The sequence below is a fragment of the Monomorium pharaonis genome, chromosome 4 (genome assembly GCF_013373865.1).
Source record: "Monomorium pharaonis isolate MP-MQ-018 chromosome 4, ASM1337386v2, whole genome shotgun sequence".
Classification (NCBI taxonomy): Eukaryota; Metazoa; Arthropoda; class Insecta; order Hymenoptera; family Formicidae; genus Monomorium; species Monomorium pharaonis.
In genome coordinates this window covers 955,539-969,761 of record NC_050470.1, presented here as the reverse complement: position 1 = coordinate 969,761, position 14,223 = coordinate 955,539, and the positions used below count along the sequence as shown (strand labels likewise).

At 39.9% G+C, this 14,223-nt stretch overlaps 2 protein-coding genes across 4 annotated transcripts in view; both read right to left on the bottom strand.

Annotated features, from left to right (window-relative positions):
• Positions 1 to 945, bottom strand: part of LOC105838422 (unconventional myosin-Ie) — a 30,948-nt gene extending 30,003 nt beyond the window's left edge. The window contains exon 1 of the mRNA XM_012683969.3: positions 688 to 945. Within this exon, the coding sequence (XP_012539423.1) occupies positions 688 to 690 (3 nt within the window). The 5' untranslated portion in view covers positions 691 to 945. The remainder of the gene's footprint in view (positions 1 to 687) is intronic.
• A 1,213-nt stretch (positions 946 to 2,158) lies between these two features.
• Positions 2,159 to 14,223, bottom strand: part of LOC105838416 (FERM domain-containing protein 5) — a 33,255-nt gene continuing 21,190 nt past the window's right edge. The window contains exons 7-12 of one of the 3 annotated variants that reach the window (XM_012683961.3): positions 14,200 to 14,214; positions 13,407 to 13,495; positions 10,719 to 10,945; positions 10,297 to 10,461; positions 9,010 to 9,522; positions 2,159 to 7,781 (exon numbers count right to left, since the gene is read on the bottom strand). In XM_012683961.3, coding sequence (XP_012539415.1) covers positions 7,366 to 7,781; positions 9,010 to 9,522; positions 10,297 to 10,461; positions 10,719 to 10,945; positions 13,407 to 13,495; positions 14,200 to 14,214 — 1,425 coding nt within the window. In that variant the 3' untranslated portion in view covers positions 2,159 to 7,365. The remainder of the gene's footprint in view (positions 7,782 to 9,009; positions 9,523 to 10,296; positions 10,462 to 10,718; positions 10,946 to 13,406; positions 13,496 to 14,199; positions 14,215 to 14,223) is intronic. The other 2 variants (XM_012683962.3, XM_012683963.3) reach the window with 2 other exon arrangements.

The following is a 14,223-nucleotide window of genomic DNA, read 5'->3' as shown; positions in this document are numbered from 1 at the left end:
TTTTAATCAATTTTAAAATATCTTACTGTCAGATATTCATAGAATTTTCCAGGACATTATTACTCGATGTCACGTATTGTCTGTAAAAAGATATCTTTGGAATATTTGCATGTAATATTAGATCGATATTACAGTTGAACTTTTTATGTTATTTAAGTTTGCTTCATGTTTATTTGGAGATATATTTTAAGATATATAACTAATAAGACAAATTCATACAACATATCTTAAGGTAAATTTCAGGCTATCTTAAATATAAGAATTAAATATAAAATTAAACATAAAAAATAAATGTCACACTCGAGATAAAATTATTATATGACCTTTTAGCATTTTGCAGACATTTTAGAAACATTCCTAAGACACCTTTACAGTGATATTCTGACATATAGATATTTTCAAGATATCTTTGTGATGTATTTTACTGTGTGGGTTATTGATAAGTAAATAAAACACTTGAAACATCAAAATTATGCTTTTTAACAAAAATAGTGCAATTTATATCACTCATTTAATGCGGTCTCTCTTTGAAACTAATTCTAGGACGGTTACTTTTGACAACTTGGAATATTCAAAGCTGCGAAAGAATTTAAAGTTTCGAAGTTGCCAAAAGTAACAGTCCTACAATTAATTTTGACTTGGAAAACTTAGATTAATGGTATTGTTTAATTAAATAGCTGCAATTACCATGTCGTTGAAATTGAAAGGAGTCGTCGCCGGGTAGAGTATCACGTGAACGCGAGTATTAACTGCTCCTAGTCATGTCGCTGACACAAATGACGCACGTGACACTCCGGAGGATGATCCGTCGACCGCACACCGCCAGCTCTCCGTATTTAAATCCCAGGTGGGACCGGAAGACGCGTACGCACGCGCACACGCAACCACACGACCGATGTCGACGGCTTCGTGGTCCGTCGCGGACTGAACGACGACCACGGTGAGTCACGACGGGGCACCGGTACCCGGGGACGCACGCTGCCTTTGTAAGAGGCGCGACGCGCCGCGCCGTGTGTCCGAGGGATCTGGATTCCACAGGCCTCGCGCGTTATCCGCCTGTCGTCCGCGTTATAATTTTAGAAGCGACGAGTGGTTTTTCGCTGTATTATATGGGCTTCATTTTTTGTAACTTTATTAATTACAACGCCAGCTGACCCGAACAATTGACCGCGTCTCATTCTCTCTCCGCTTTTATTTCTTCTTTTATCTTGCGGATCAATTCGGCTTCCGAGAGAACGAAGGAACGCGCGCTAACGCGCGTCGGATTAAGTCGTGGGAGATATGAGACTTATATTTACCAAGTAATGAATCGCGTTGCATGCCAATTTTGCCATTCTGAGATAATGAAAAGGGAAAATCGACATACGTCTCGGCGTGAAAGCTAAAAACCGGGTACCTATTGATGCTTGTGTATGCGTGTACCGCGATAACGACCCCGCCGATGTTAGGTCCTAGGCAAAACATCAATAGCAGGTGGTACTCTCCTTTCACGGACAGGTGTGTAGCCTACGTATCGCCTTCTCCATGAGATCATCGAGTTGCGTTTAATCCAAGGCCGCCGTTAAGTCACTTTCCACGGATGAACTCGTCCCAGTTTCGCGAGTCTTCTGATCTCCGCGGCGATTACGACTTTCCGTCGCTGTGAGATTTTAAGACATCTCAGTTAGAGGTTCTGTCGTTGACTTAAATAATCGCACGCAACTCTGTCGAAGAATCGGCGTTGTCTATCCGAGGCGTGCGTGCCCGGCAGCACGAGCGACGAGAAAATCAACGACCGGCCGCGGCTGTTAAAAACGACATGGCACGATGAATCACGATTATATCCACGCGTTATGTGGTCTCATTCGTGGTGATGTATTGACGAAATGATATCTTCGCTTTTAAACCACGCACGTGTGACTAAGTAACGTTAAGTTGCGGCGATTTTTTGTTATCGCCTTCGCCGATTAGATTATTCCGCTGTCAACTTTCGTATCTCTCTTAATGTTATGTTGTACTCATATTTTTCAACAAGCTATATTAATATTTATATTCAAATAATGTATATATGTTCGTGTTTTATCTTTACAAAGAAATCGAAAATCCGAATGCAGAAATCCGTTCGATTTTTCTTGAATAAATTTCTTGCTGAATGAAGACCATAAAAATACACATTGCATGGGTTTGCAATGAAATGGTTTTGTTTATTCATGCATGCGATACAAAATTTCAAGAACTAACAGACCAGGAAAAAAAACGCACCCTTCATACGACTACAACTGTCCGCTACAATTTGCAAGCGTACAAAAAGTGTACATACGAATGGAGATTGTAGAAAGATTATCATCGTTATTTCGTTTTGATTAGCGCAGAGCTTCATTCTCGTCGTCGCGTCGGCCGTTTTTTTTTTTTAATTAACATTGCATTTACAACCAATACCCATCGTCACATTTGTACACAACGTGGTATTTAGCCCCTTTGTTAAATTATTCCTGCAGGCGCGTCCGTACAAAGATTCACTTCACTTCACGTAGCAGCTACAGCGAATAAGTTACTTACCCGTTAGTCAAATAAATATGTATCTAACGAATTAATCCCGAGAACCTCGACTATTAAAAGTAACGCAGTAGGCTAGATGTAGTACATACATTTACATGAAGATCCGCATATTTCGGCAGCGATATCAAGTAATTATAGTTACAATTGACGTATAGCCGTGTTCAGCATCGAGTACGGTCACCGATTGCGCGTCAGAAAGTATTACAAATTTTACGGCTTAACGAGAAATTTGGAATTTTACAGTCACGCGAAGAACAAGACCCAAATACAACACAAAATCTAACATTAGGTCATAAGACGTCTTATGATTAAATTTCAGACTTTGTGTTGTCCGAGATATTCTCGTTAACAAACGACATACGCAATCTTAAATGAAAATTACTGTCGTTTGCAATTTCATACACGTATAATGCGTTAACCCTTTCAGATCTTCATATATTATATATATTCAGATCTTCATATAGTATATATATCATATCTTTGATAAATATTAAGTAATTCAACTAAAGCTTGCTTTAAAGATAATTGTCAAAATTTTAAGTAAAAAATGTGATAATAAACAAATTTATTATAATTCAACATTTTATTTTTCCAATTTTGATATTTTAATTCGTTTTTTTTTTTATTCAGCAATATCCCAAACCTTGAAAAATAAAACTAGACAATATATGTCCGTTTTCTAAAAAAAATCCAGATTTGAAAGGGTTAAACCATAATCAATTTACAATAAGAGTAAAACGTAGCCTGTAATAATGTCAACTGATAATACAAAAAATCTTATCGGTAATACGAATATCATAAAGGGGGTATATTTTAAATTTTGATACTTTGAACTTTCATGTATGCGCAATTACATTATACGTTTTTAAAATATTGCACATATAACAGGATTACATATTCTCAAAAGAACCTCGACCCCTTTCTCCCTGTTTACTAAAAATTCAACGCAAAAGACCGTCTACGATCTATTAACTATTCTGATATGAATGAAATTTTCGCTGAGCGATTCCCCAAATTAAAGAGAGCTAAGTTATTATTATTAATTATAATGTGTCTGGTACCAAATGTGTCACCAATAATTACGTTATTAATTAGATCTAAATTATTGAAAACACATGTTACCTTCTATCTTTTGGACACATCTTGTATATTGCCTGCCTTCAATCGTTGCGCAAAGATATAATCCACCAACTTGTTCTTTAACAATATCTACATTATAATGAACCTTCCTCCTTTTTATGTACATACAGCTGCGTATCGTCTATGATAACTTAATTCTTACATACCGGGGAAGTTCTGTAAAGTGTATCGGGCAGAGGCTGTGCCATGCATCCCGGTGATCTTAAACTCGCAATATCAGTCCATTTCATCCCTTGCGTCAAACAATTGTCCTGCTCTTCGGAATTTAGACCGAGTGTCTACTTAAAAATTTTACTCTCTGAAGCGCAATTCTAAATAATCGAGATTCGCGATAATTGCAAGCGGGATCTCAGTTTCATTTTAATACACGCTTCTTAAAGGGTTTTTAAAATTAAAAGTATCTCCGTCAAGTATAAACTCTCAGATATTATACAGTCTTAAATTTTAGTATTAATTCAGCTGTATGAATTATGTTCTCAGAGGAGTATAAAAAAAACATGGCAAGGGAATTAATGTCCTTCGAATAATTACACTCTCAAAAGATTGCTCGTAGAGTAGAATCATCCAGACTTGGATTAAGAAGTAGTATATCAATTTTCCATCCAAGCTTTATCGGTTGTTTAATTTCTTCTTTTTTTTTCTTTACATCGATTGGCCCAGCGAGAGCGGATACCCTTAATTAATAACTAGAGAATTACATTATATTGCAATTGACATCCGTTTATTTATACAATTAGCTTATCGCTTGCGGCGTTCTTCTGCTCTAGCGAAAAGCGTTTGGTCGTCAAACAAAACGTGTCCTTCCTGCACGGATTAATCATTATCTCTACACTATCTAATTTAAGTGAATTAAATTTTGATTTCAACTAATCTCGTCCCAGCCGGCTTATTAGTAAGCCACGGAAGTGAGGTTCCGCATGCCAGTTCGAAACGCGCGTTTTCCCTGACAACGCTAATAATAGACTAGAAGGGAGGTTTGGTTTATCGCTCACCTGGGAAAGCCCGAAATCTCGCGAAACCTCCGTTATTAACAGCGATACGTCTCAGGCTACGTCTCTCGCACAGTTACCACTCTAATGTTCTAGAGCCGTTTGTACTCTCGACGATATTTCTCTCTTTGTATTTGTCTGAACACCTCGGAGCTGATAAATCCGTCTTTTAGAATCGATCTCAATTTTCGTGAATCTACGTCGACGGCACGAGATATGAACAGATCCCGCGGAGAGAAGAACGCCGCCATGCTTCGACGCGAAAATCGGCATGAGATTCATTAATTTACTTAGTTTCCGTTTCACTTTTTTCCTCGCGCCACCCCATTTTCGTTCAGCTTAGGGCGGATTTCGAACGAATCGAATGACACGAAAGGGTGTAAGACAGCGTAGGCACTTTTAGGAAAAATGGCTGACAGTGAGGCTGCGTGTCCACTCGAGAGTTAGAAGCCTTTCGTCTCGAGAACAAATGTCAACTGTACAATTTTATGATTTAACGGAGAGTCGAAAGAATCATCGACCATTTTCTTCGGAAACTTTTGCTATTAATAGAACAATTTTGCCGCTTTTGGTAGTAAAATCCTGGAGCGGACATTTAGTCTTCTAAAATTTAAGATACATCAGGACCTACTCGTATAAACAAAGATATTCAAACAAATATACAAACTGCACTTTAATGTAACTAAGATTTCGAAAATTATGTGCTACAATCTCACAAAAAGAGATAAATAATTTTTTTAGAATTTACTTGTACAATTTTTATCTGTAAAATTGAAAATTAATGTGCTTTATAATTCTGTTCCATTCTTTTTCGATTTAGTTGTACCTAGAATTACTGTATCAGTCAATAAACATTTAAAAGTTACATTTTTAAATAAAAAATATAAAGCAGATACTAAAGCTTCTAAAGCATATAAACTTATGATCTCTGGTTTGATCTTTCTTTTACGTAAAGATTACGTGAGGATTGAAAGGTAAATTCTCTAAAAATTCCAACTTTATCAAACGCGATATATTCGCAGGTCCTGACACTCACTTTTGACATCTCATTTTCGTATGAAACATGTCCTTAAGATGTATATCAAGAATTTGCACGCTGCGATAAAGGATGTTATACTCTCGCGATAAAGAGTAGATAAGATGATGGAGACAAAGTGATTACGCACATCAAGCGCACCTATGCTCGCGCACATCCGAATAAGAAAGGAATCCGACAGCGAATCGAAATTAGAGGGAAACCTCATCAATTTAACGTTGCCACACAATATCCTCCACCATTTCCGTACTAGAGCTGCACGTATATAGCCTACAATTATCTACAAACGATTGCTTTTCGTTGACGATTTCAAAATAATCTAAAGTCCCTATAAGTAGCATCGCCTCGTCACGGTGACTTGTATATATAATATATTACACATTCGCTTGTTTGTTGTGTGTGTGTGTGTGTGTGTGTGTGTGTGTGTGCGCGTGCGTGTGTGTGTAGATGTGTATGTATGCTCTTTCTTTCACCTCTTCACATTGTCAAAATATCTTTACTTTGTCTATTATACTGGCACGCACGTATAGCGTTGCGTTTTTGCGCGTTTTCTCTTATTATCCATGACACGGGGGAGTTTTGCGAAAATCTGGAGAAAGAGCACTCCTATCCTCGATCTTTTCATAGTAACATGATAGGCCATTCGATAACCAATATCGCACTACGTATACATAACGTTTGTCTGAGTTCGGAAAGTATCACCTCCACCGAAAAAAATCGAGCTTTTCTTGTAGTCAAAATTTGTAATATTTTTTTCTTCAAATGTAACGTTAAGAATAAAATATTGTAATGCACTCAACGCGCAAGATTCGGCTATAATTTCATGCAATTTTAAGATATTTTACGATGAATAATTTATTTGACGATGACCAAAAGATATTTTGATCATTGCGGTTATATACAGAAGTATTAAAATTTAAATGTATTCAATAATCATTGTTATTAAACAAGTATATACTGCGATGTATTATCGCAAAAGCAAATTGTTTCATAATTGCTCGGAACATAATATTATCTGTAAGATAAATATATGGTTTTACATCCTGTTAAAGTAGCTGGCGAATCAGACTCGTAAGCGAATCAACTAATGAGAAATCAGAGAAACTTGATGAAATAAAAAGCATGGTTATAAAACGCTCGTCGTAAAAATAATAGGCGATTTAAGATTATTTGCGGATCAAGTAGAACACATAAACACAATTTTATACATACATCTCGCTCAAATCCCGATTAAATACAACCTTTGTACAGTTTCTTCTTTTGTACAGAATTCTGATTTTCCGTCAATCAAATTGAATTAAAACGCGTTCCTCGCGGGTAAGTCGCGCGAGATTCCGACCTCGGTTGATCCCTTCAATGTGACCGTTTCTCGTCTCTCCTCTTCTTTCCAGCCTTCTTTTCTTCTGCTTCCGGTAGCACTCCATCTTCTCGGTCCGAAGCACTCACGCTCGTGCGACCAAGTTGCGACGTGACGGCGCGCAACGGCAAGGGAAGGGGGAGATAAGGACGAGAGAGATAGAGAAAAGAGACGCACGCTCTTTTCTCCGCGACTTGTGGGCCGTAAATTCTTTCAGTCACGAGTCCGTCCTGGCAACTTGGCACTGAAGGGAGAGCGAGTTACGCGACGACGTAGGACGACCTCGGCCCGGTCATCTTGTCGCATCAGAATAGGCCGAGCTTGGTCCGCAGGAACTCCTTGATCGGAACGTAATATTGGCTCCTTAAGGCCACCATTTCCGGTGTCTTGCGCAGACTGTTGAACAGCGTCGTGTCCGTCTCGAACACCAACACCGTCACGATGAACAGCACCGTAATCGTCAGCATGAATGCCGGTATAAAGATCCTGACCACATGCAGACTCCTGCGTCTGAGTTTGCCGCTCGCCGCGCGACGGACGCCCTGATGATGCTTCTGCTGGAGGCAGAGCTTGGAGTTTTGCAGCTTTTGCATCTTCGGTATCGGCGTGACCGAGCGACTGTGCGGCTTGCCGGACGCATCCAACAGCTGGCTCTCCGACGAGGAGTGATCGAAGGAGTCCCTGAAGTAATAATCATTCGCCTCGCCCTCGTGCTGACCGACTGAAACAGAAAGGACGCGATCGATGCTAGTTACGTTAACGTGCGACTCGTAAGAGACGTTACAGGTGCCGAAGTTCTGACGATTTCACTCCGCGAGGTTTGAGGATCGCGTTCGTGGAACTAGCGGAATTTTTTTATGACATTGTAAAGTCAACTGAAATTGACTCTTTTATTTCAACAACTCACTTCTGTTTGTCTATAATCGAGAAAATGTATCCTTTGCTTTTCTAACTTTTAAAAACTATAAAGATTAAAAGGTATGACGTAAAAACGATATAAACGAAATAGCAGCAATTGTACGTTAAATTAATTCAACTGTATACAGATAATAGAGAAATGAATTTATATCAAGATTTATATTGTGAAATTAAATTCAGAAGATGATAAGGATCAAATAATGCTCTTAAATATCTTCTCTAACAAAACGTGCAATCTCAGTAAATATATAATAGATCGTATTATTATCGAGAAAGGATAGCTTTTATAACTACAGAAGACATTACTTGCATGATTCATTTTTATAATCAACTCACCTGATTGATCGAAATAAAATAAAATGTTAGAAAGTACGATAAAGTGTTTAAAAAAATTTGAAAAAAAAAACTTCTAAAGGATTTCACGTTTAATTTCATTCAAATTGTAATTTTATTAAATAAATGACATAACAAGATTTTATAATGGCTCATTCGGGTGAGAATTAGGTCAACGTAGAATCATCGATTTCCACGAAACCGCCAACCTTGAAGAGGAGATCGACAGGAAACTGTCTCACGCGTGCACTTCCCTAATCATCGTACACTCTCATAATTGCGATCGTTATTTTACCAATTGGACCATCGTACTCGGGACTTGGTTGCGTGACGGGAATATTTCAGTGGTTCCTATATGTTCGAGACAACTTTGAAAAGCTACTCTTGTTCAATAGCCAATCGGCCAAAGTACGATGGTCGAAATAGTTCGCGCGGTCCTTCGAGGGTAAGGTGTCGGATGTGTCGGTTTGTATGTATGTTAACAGGCGCAAGCCCATGCAGACCGCAATAGTCGAAGCGTAACATAAAGGAAGGCGCAAGATAACAAAGCAGAGTCCAACGACAACGACGTACACGCGGGAAGAACACAGGAGAGGCGAGGTAAAATATATATAATACGTAACAGACAGAAGGTAGAGACAGAAGGTAGAGAAAACGGAACATCTTTTTCATCGTCCTGGAGTGTTCGCGATGCTTACCTGCTGCCTCCCGTCGTCCCGAACGATCGAATCCATTCGAGAGTTCCGGCCTCGCGGCCAGAGTCGCGCAACCGTTGGCAGTCTTCGTCGTTGTAGATCCGCGGCCTACCTCGCCGTCGATCTCGCTTACCTCTACCCGCGTTTTACCATCACGCTCGGTATCGATGTGCACGCTTCTGACAGGGATGCGTCCGTTGGATGCGCTCGCCGGCGCCTTCGAGCTCTTGATTATTAGGGCGGTCGACCGCACCACCATCGGGCAACGCTCGTTAGTCAGGGCGTTAATGCGCTGCCGCACGACGTGCTCGACGTCGTGGCCTGCCAGCTCCTCCGAGCCTATCACTATTTTCTGACTGTACAACGGTCGGTTCAGCGTGCTCTTGGGAAATTTCAGTTTGGCTTTCGCACGGTTTGTGGTGATGGTGTTGGAGGTGGTGGTGGTGGTAGTGGTGGTGGTGATGGTAGTAGTAGACGTGTGGGTGGCACTCGCATGCGTATCATTTTCGTCTACGGCTAAAAGAACAGAAAGAAAAGGAGAAAACAAATCAACCGAAGGTTCTAAAAAGCCAAAGAAGCGACGGCGGCGGCAACGGCGACGGCGGTGGCAGCGGCGGCGGCGGTGGCGATGGCGGTCCCGTAAAAAAAAAAGGGACGCCTTTTCTCGGTTGCACAACGAACGCCATCGATGCACGAGTGACGTTTACTCTCTTCGAGATTTAGCGAGCGGCGGTTCAATTTATTTTAATTTTTTTTTTAATTTAAAATTCTTGCCTTTGTAACAATAAATAATAAACGAATGCGTTAATTTTCAAATTTTGTGATCGTCTCTCTCAGGTATAAGAGTACTTAATTTCGAATCGGATAGAGATTATTGATTATCTCGCTTTCTGAGAAGAGTAAAATTCCGCGTGTTATACGCTTCATCATGCACTATCAGAGACACTAAATATATTATCATACTATTACACCTTAACAGCTATTGATTTGATCGTTTATAATGCCTGACTAGAAATACGTTTCTCCTTCGTAGAATTTCAATGCAAGCCTCAAACAAGCTTTCGACAGGTTAATATGGCTGTTTTTATTGTCGTGTACACATGCGTCGCGGCGATGGACTCGAGTGGACCGAAAAGTTGAACGAGATTAGGGAATCCAATTCGGACGGGAGAAAAAGAGAAAGAGAGAGAGAGAGAGAGAGAGAGAGAGAGAGAGAGAGAGAGAGAGAGAGAGAGAGAAACAGGAAGAAAAAACGAGAAAAGGTAACCGTTATCACGGCTGTAAACTAACCGTTGTTTCTCCTGGCGTGAATCTCTTGGTCCTCGGATACAGTCTCCAGAAGGGGCAAGGTATTGTCTGGGCAGTAGGGCGAACTGAGGGGAACTCCCGCACCGTCCAGCATCCCGCTGCCGTCTAGGCCCGCGCTATGACAGCTACGTGGTAAGCTAGAATATCCTGAAACACGAGGGAACGAAGACTTCGTACAGCTCATGCATCAAGATCGCATTTCAATTAGGGTAACTCCGATATACATGTCGTATCTATCAAAATCTTACTTTATCAAATTTATTATATTTAAGAAAAATAAACTATGCCAGCAAAAACTTCATACTGCCTACCACTATCAAAACATTTTTTTTAATATTAATATTCTTGATATGTAACTAGTATCGTATGCAAATTAACGGGATAATGAGGAAAATATGACTCACTTATTTCGACGAGGTCCTGGCTCGGCGTGCTAGGAGTTGCCGGTACGCTGCTGGCTTTTCTTCTCAAGCACGTCGACTGACAGCGTTGTATCGGCGGCTCCTCCTTCCGGAGTGGTCCTGCCTCCTCCAAAACTTCCCTCTCCGTTCTTCCGGTATATTTAAATTTGTATCCCCACGAGAAGATAGAGCCACCACTCACCACCGGCGCGTCCGACGCCCTCGGTAAGCTGCGCACAGTCAGGTCGTTAAAAATTACTCGTAATGCTACCCTCTAAATCCCGTAGAGTGAAAGGTGAACTTGTGCACACTTATTCAAGTGCGATTTACCGCTCTAAATAAAAATGATAAGTCACTCCTACAGGAGTCCTATGCGGTCCTACAGAAATGAATTTTGACTTTCCTAGAGTGCAAAGTAAAGCACTCGAATAATTGCACAAGCTCAAGTTTTCACCCTATGAGATTCAGAGAGCACTGTGTTCCATGTCGTATAATCGACAACCAATAATTATATTTAAATATTCGAGATCAACCGTCACCGCGATTAAACGCTTCTGAATGCGTCTATCTTCTGAGCCCGTGCGAAAAGAACGTCGCCAGACGCAATTAATCCGCTCGTTTCATTCATGCCGGCGGCACCGCGCGAATAGACGCGGCGAAAAGATCGAGAGTAGGCCTTCGCTCGCGCCGGAAATCCAACCGAGCGCGAAAGATTTATGCTCGCATAAATTTGCCGAACGGAATTAAGCTAGTCCCGCGATCGAAGTCGCCGCGTTCGCCGCTGCGGGCTAACTCACCGAATTTCGGTAACCCGCAGGAATTCGATTCTCCCTTGGGTAATATCTCCGTCTAATTGATCTCCTCTAACCGTTTTTCGCGTTTGGTTCCAGACACGGTGGTTTGAACGATACGAGAACGTTTCTCAATCTATTCGTTATAGATTGTTACAGTTCTCTGTATTTATCGTCAATGTATTTTTCTTGGCGAAAAAGTTAACAATTAAAGCTGAAACAACACAGATTGATTTTCCGTCGCGTATTCTCCGTCTTGTGGCAGGCGTCAAAGTTGCAGCTGTACTTTAATTATCTGGATGATGGCCAAATTACCGCGACAAGACAACTGCCATTCATTGGCAATTTTAACTTGTTTACTATTTCTCTACTGTGCACTTGAGATGCTCGGATAAGTGTATTTTAATTTACGAGTAAATTCGACCAATGTCAAGATCGCGTGCGGCCCTCCAATAACCTTTGCTCTTCTGTTTTTATTGTAATCACGAAAACTTACAAATCTTCATCTTTCGACGGAATTTCACGTAAAGAGGAATATATTAGGCAAATCTAACAATTCCGTTCTCGTAAGAAAATTTCAAGGTGTGTGTCGGGTTTCTACTAGGAGAAATTTAATTAATTTAAGTTTTAAATTTTTCACGTATTAAATAATTCACAAATAATGTCACAGATGCCTTAATTCCAGATCGCGTTGTCTTTTGTTCGAAAATAATACGTTGCACTATAATCAAAGTTGATTGAAACGATATAGAATGATATTTGCGAATAACGACAAAGTGTCCAAAGCAACTTTGATCTCGGACAATTGCGGAGCCACGTGACTGTACATCAGAGATGTGCATTTTTAGTGTCTCAGTTTAAGTGACACTCATAAAATTTCAATTGCCTCACTGTATATAAATATACCGCGTATGTATTGAGACGATACGCTCGTCATCAAAACAACCTTCTACAAGCACGAGCATTCGTTCGGGGGTCCATCAATGCTCACGGTAGAAACATTAAATTTGACCGCGCGATAGTAACATACATAAACTGTGTGTGTAAGTGCCAGCGATATTTCCGGGGATGCATCTTTTACAGCAACGCCGGAGCCACTTTTACGGTCCTCGTTCAATTACTTATCTCGGAAATTTCGGAAAAGCCGCACGTACAACGCGGGCAAAATGCAAAACCGCACTGGAAGATACTTTGCAAATTTCTTCGCCCAAGTTTCTATCTACCACGGGGAACTAAAGGTCTGCGAGTGATCGGTCTAGAGACTAGCCGTTTCGTATTTATCAAATAAATACGCAACTCTGTAATTTCGCACAACGATATCATAACCAGCGTTATCGCACAAGAAACCTCGGAAGATTCAGAGATAAAATTATAAAATAGAAAACGTTTTAAATTTTAAATTTTAAATAAAAAAAATGCGTCTTATTCGGTCAAAGCGGATTTTGCAGATCCCGTAAGGCAATACATATAATATTTTCTGCGTGAATCTATATCTGCGTAAATTTTCCAGTTCCATAAACTGCATGCCGATTATTTAATCGAGAATTGGAAAATGTATATAAAATCACACGATGATCTAAAAGTAAAAAATATTATTAGGGAGGCATTGATATTCGCTTTGACCGAATAAAACTCATTTTTTTCTCGTTCACATATCGATCTAGTTTCACGAATTATTTTTTTTTAATTTTAATTACTTCTTTTCACTATAATAATTTTTTTTTAATGTAAGCATTCTTTGCGCGCATTTGAGTCATCAGTGTACAGGAATCAACGTAGCGGAGCATGGATGAAAACACGGATGGAAGCTTCTTCGTAAGCAGCGGAAACGCCATGCGGTGTAAAACACGGTAAATCTCATACGTGCTTTTAGGGGAAACACGAGTGAAAAGGTACTCACGTAAAAAACAGCATCTGCTCGATGGCGCACCTCCACACGTGACGACAGTTTGTTGCCGTGGGACATTTGAACCCGACGAGATGCTTTTTCTGAAAATTGCAAATATACGAAGACGCTCGAGAAATATCCTACCTTGGTGTCATTATTATACGCATTATGTCAGCAAATGTCCGCGTTTCCGCAAAATAAAAGCCAACAAAGATCATTTTTGCTCTCTGGGCAAAACGAATAAGCGAAAAAAAAAATGATAAAAATAAGCGAACTTTAAATTGCTCCGATAAGCGATATTTTAATATTCTCAAACGACTACATAATAACCACTCATTCGAGAATATTGCAATATCACGTCGCGTTTGTGCGATTGCAAAATGAAGTGTATGAATATTATCGGTTTAGAGAACGCGATTCGTTACGTTTCGTCGCCGGAACTTCAAATTTGAAAGTGAAATGAATATCCTGCAAAATGTACAGTTTCGAAGTGACAAAGACAGCTGTTTATTCGTGGTTTTATGAGCACCGAGAAAGAATACGAAGGCAACGGAGGGGATGTTCGTGAGATAAGAAAGATTTATTATTCGCAAGGCGACGTAAGTCACGAGATACGCATCTCCTAAAAGCATCTGTATTATTCCGATATTTTGATAAAATACCGGATATAATCATATAAACATGCACAGAAAATGTTTGAGTTTTTTCCCCTTCGACATGTTAGCTTCCGATTTTCCTACGTTGTACTCGTGATAATTAAACCTTGTATTAAGAATTCAGCGATTAAAATCGCTCTCTAACTCACCTTCGTCCTCACGTCCTGCGCGAG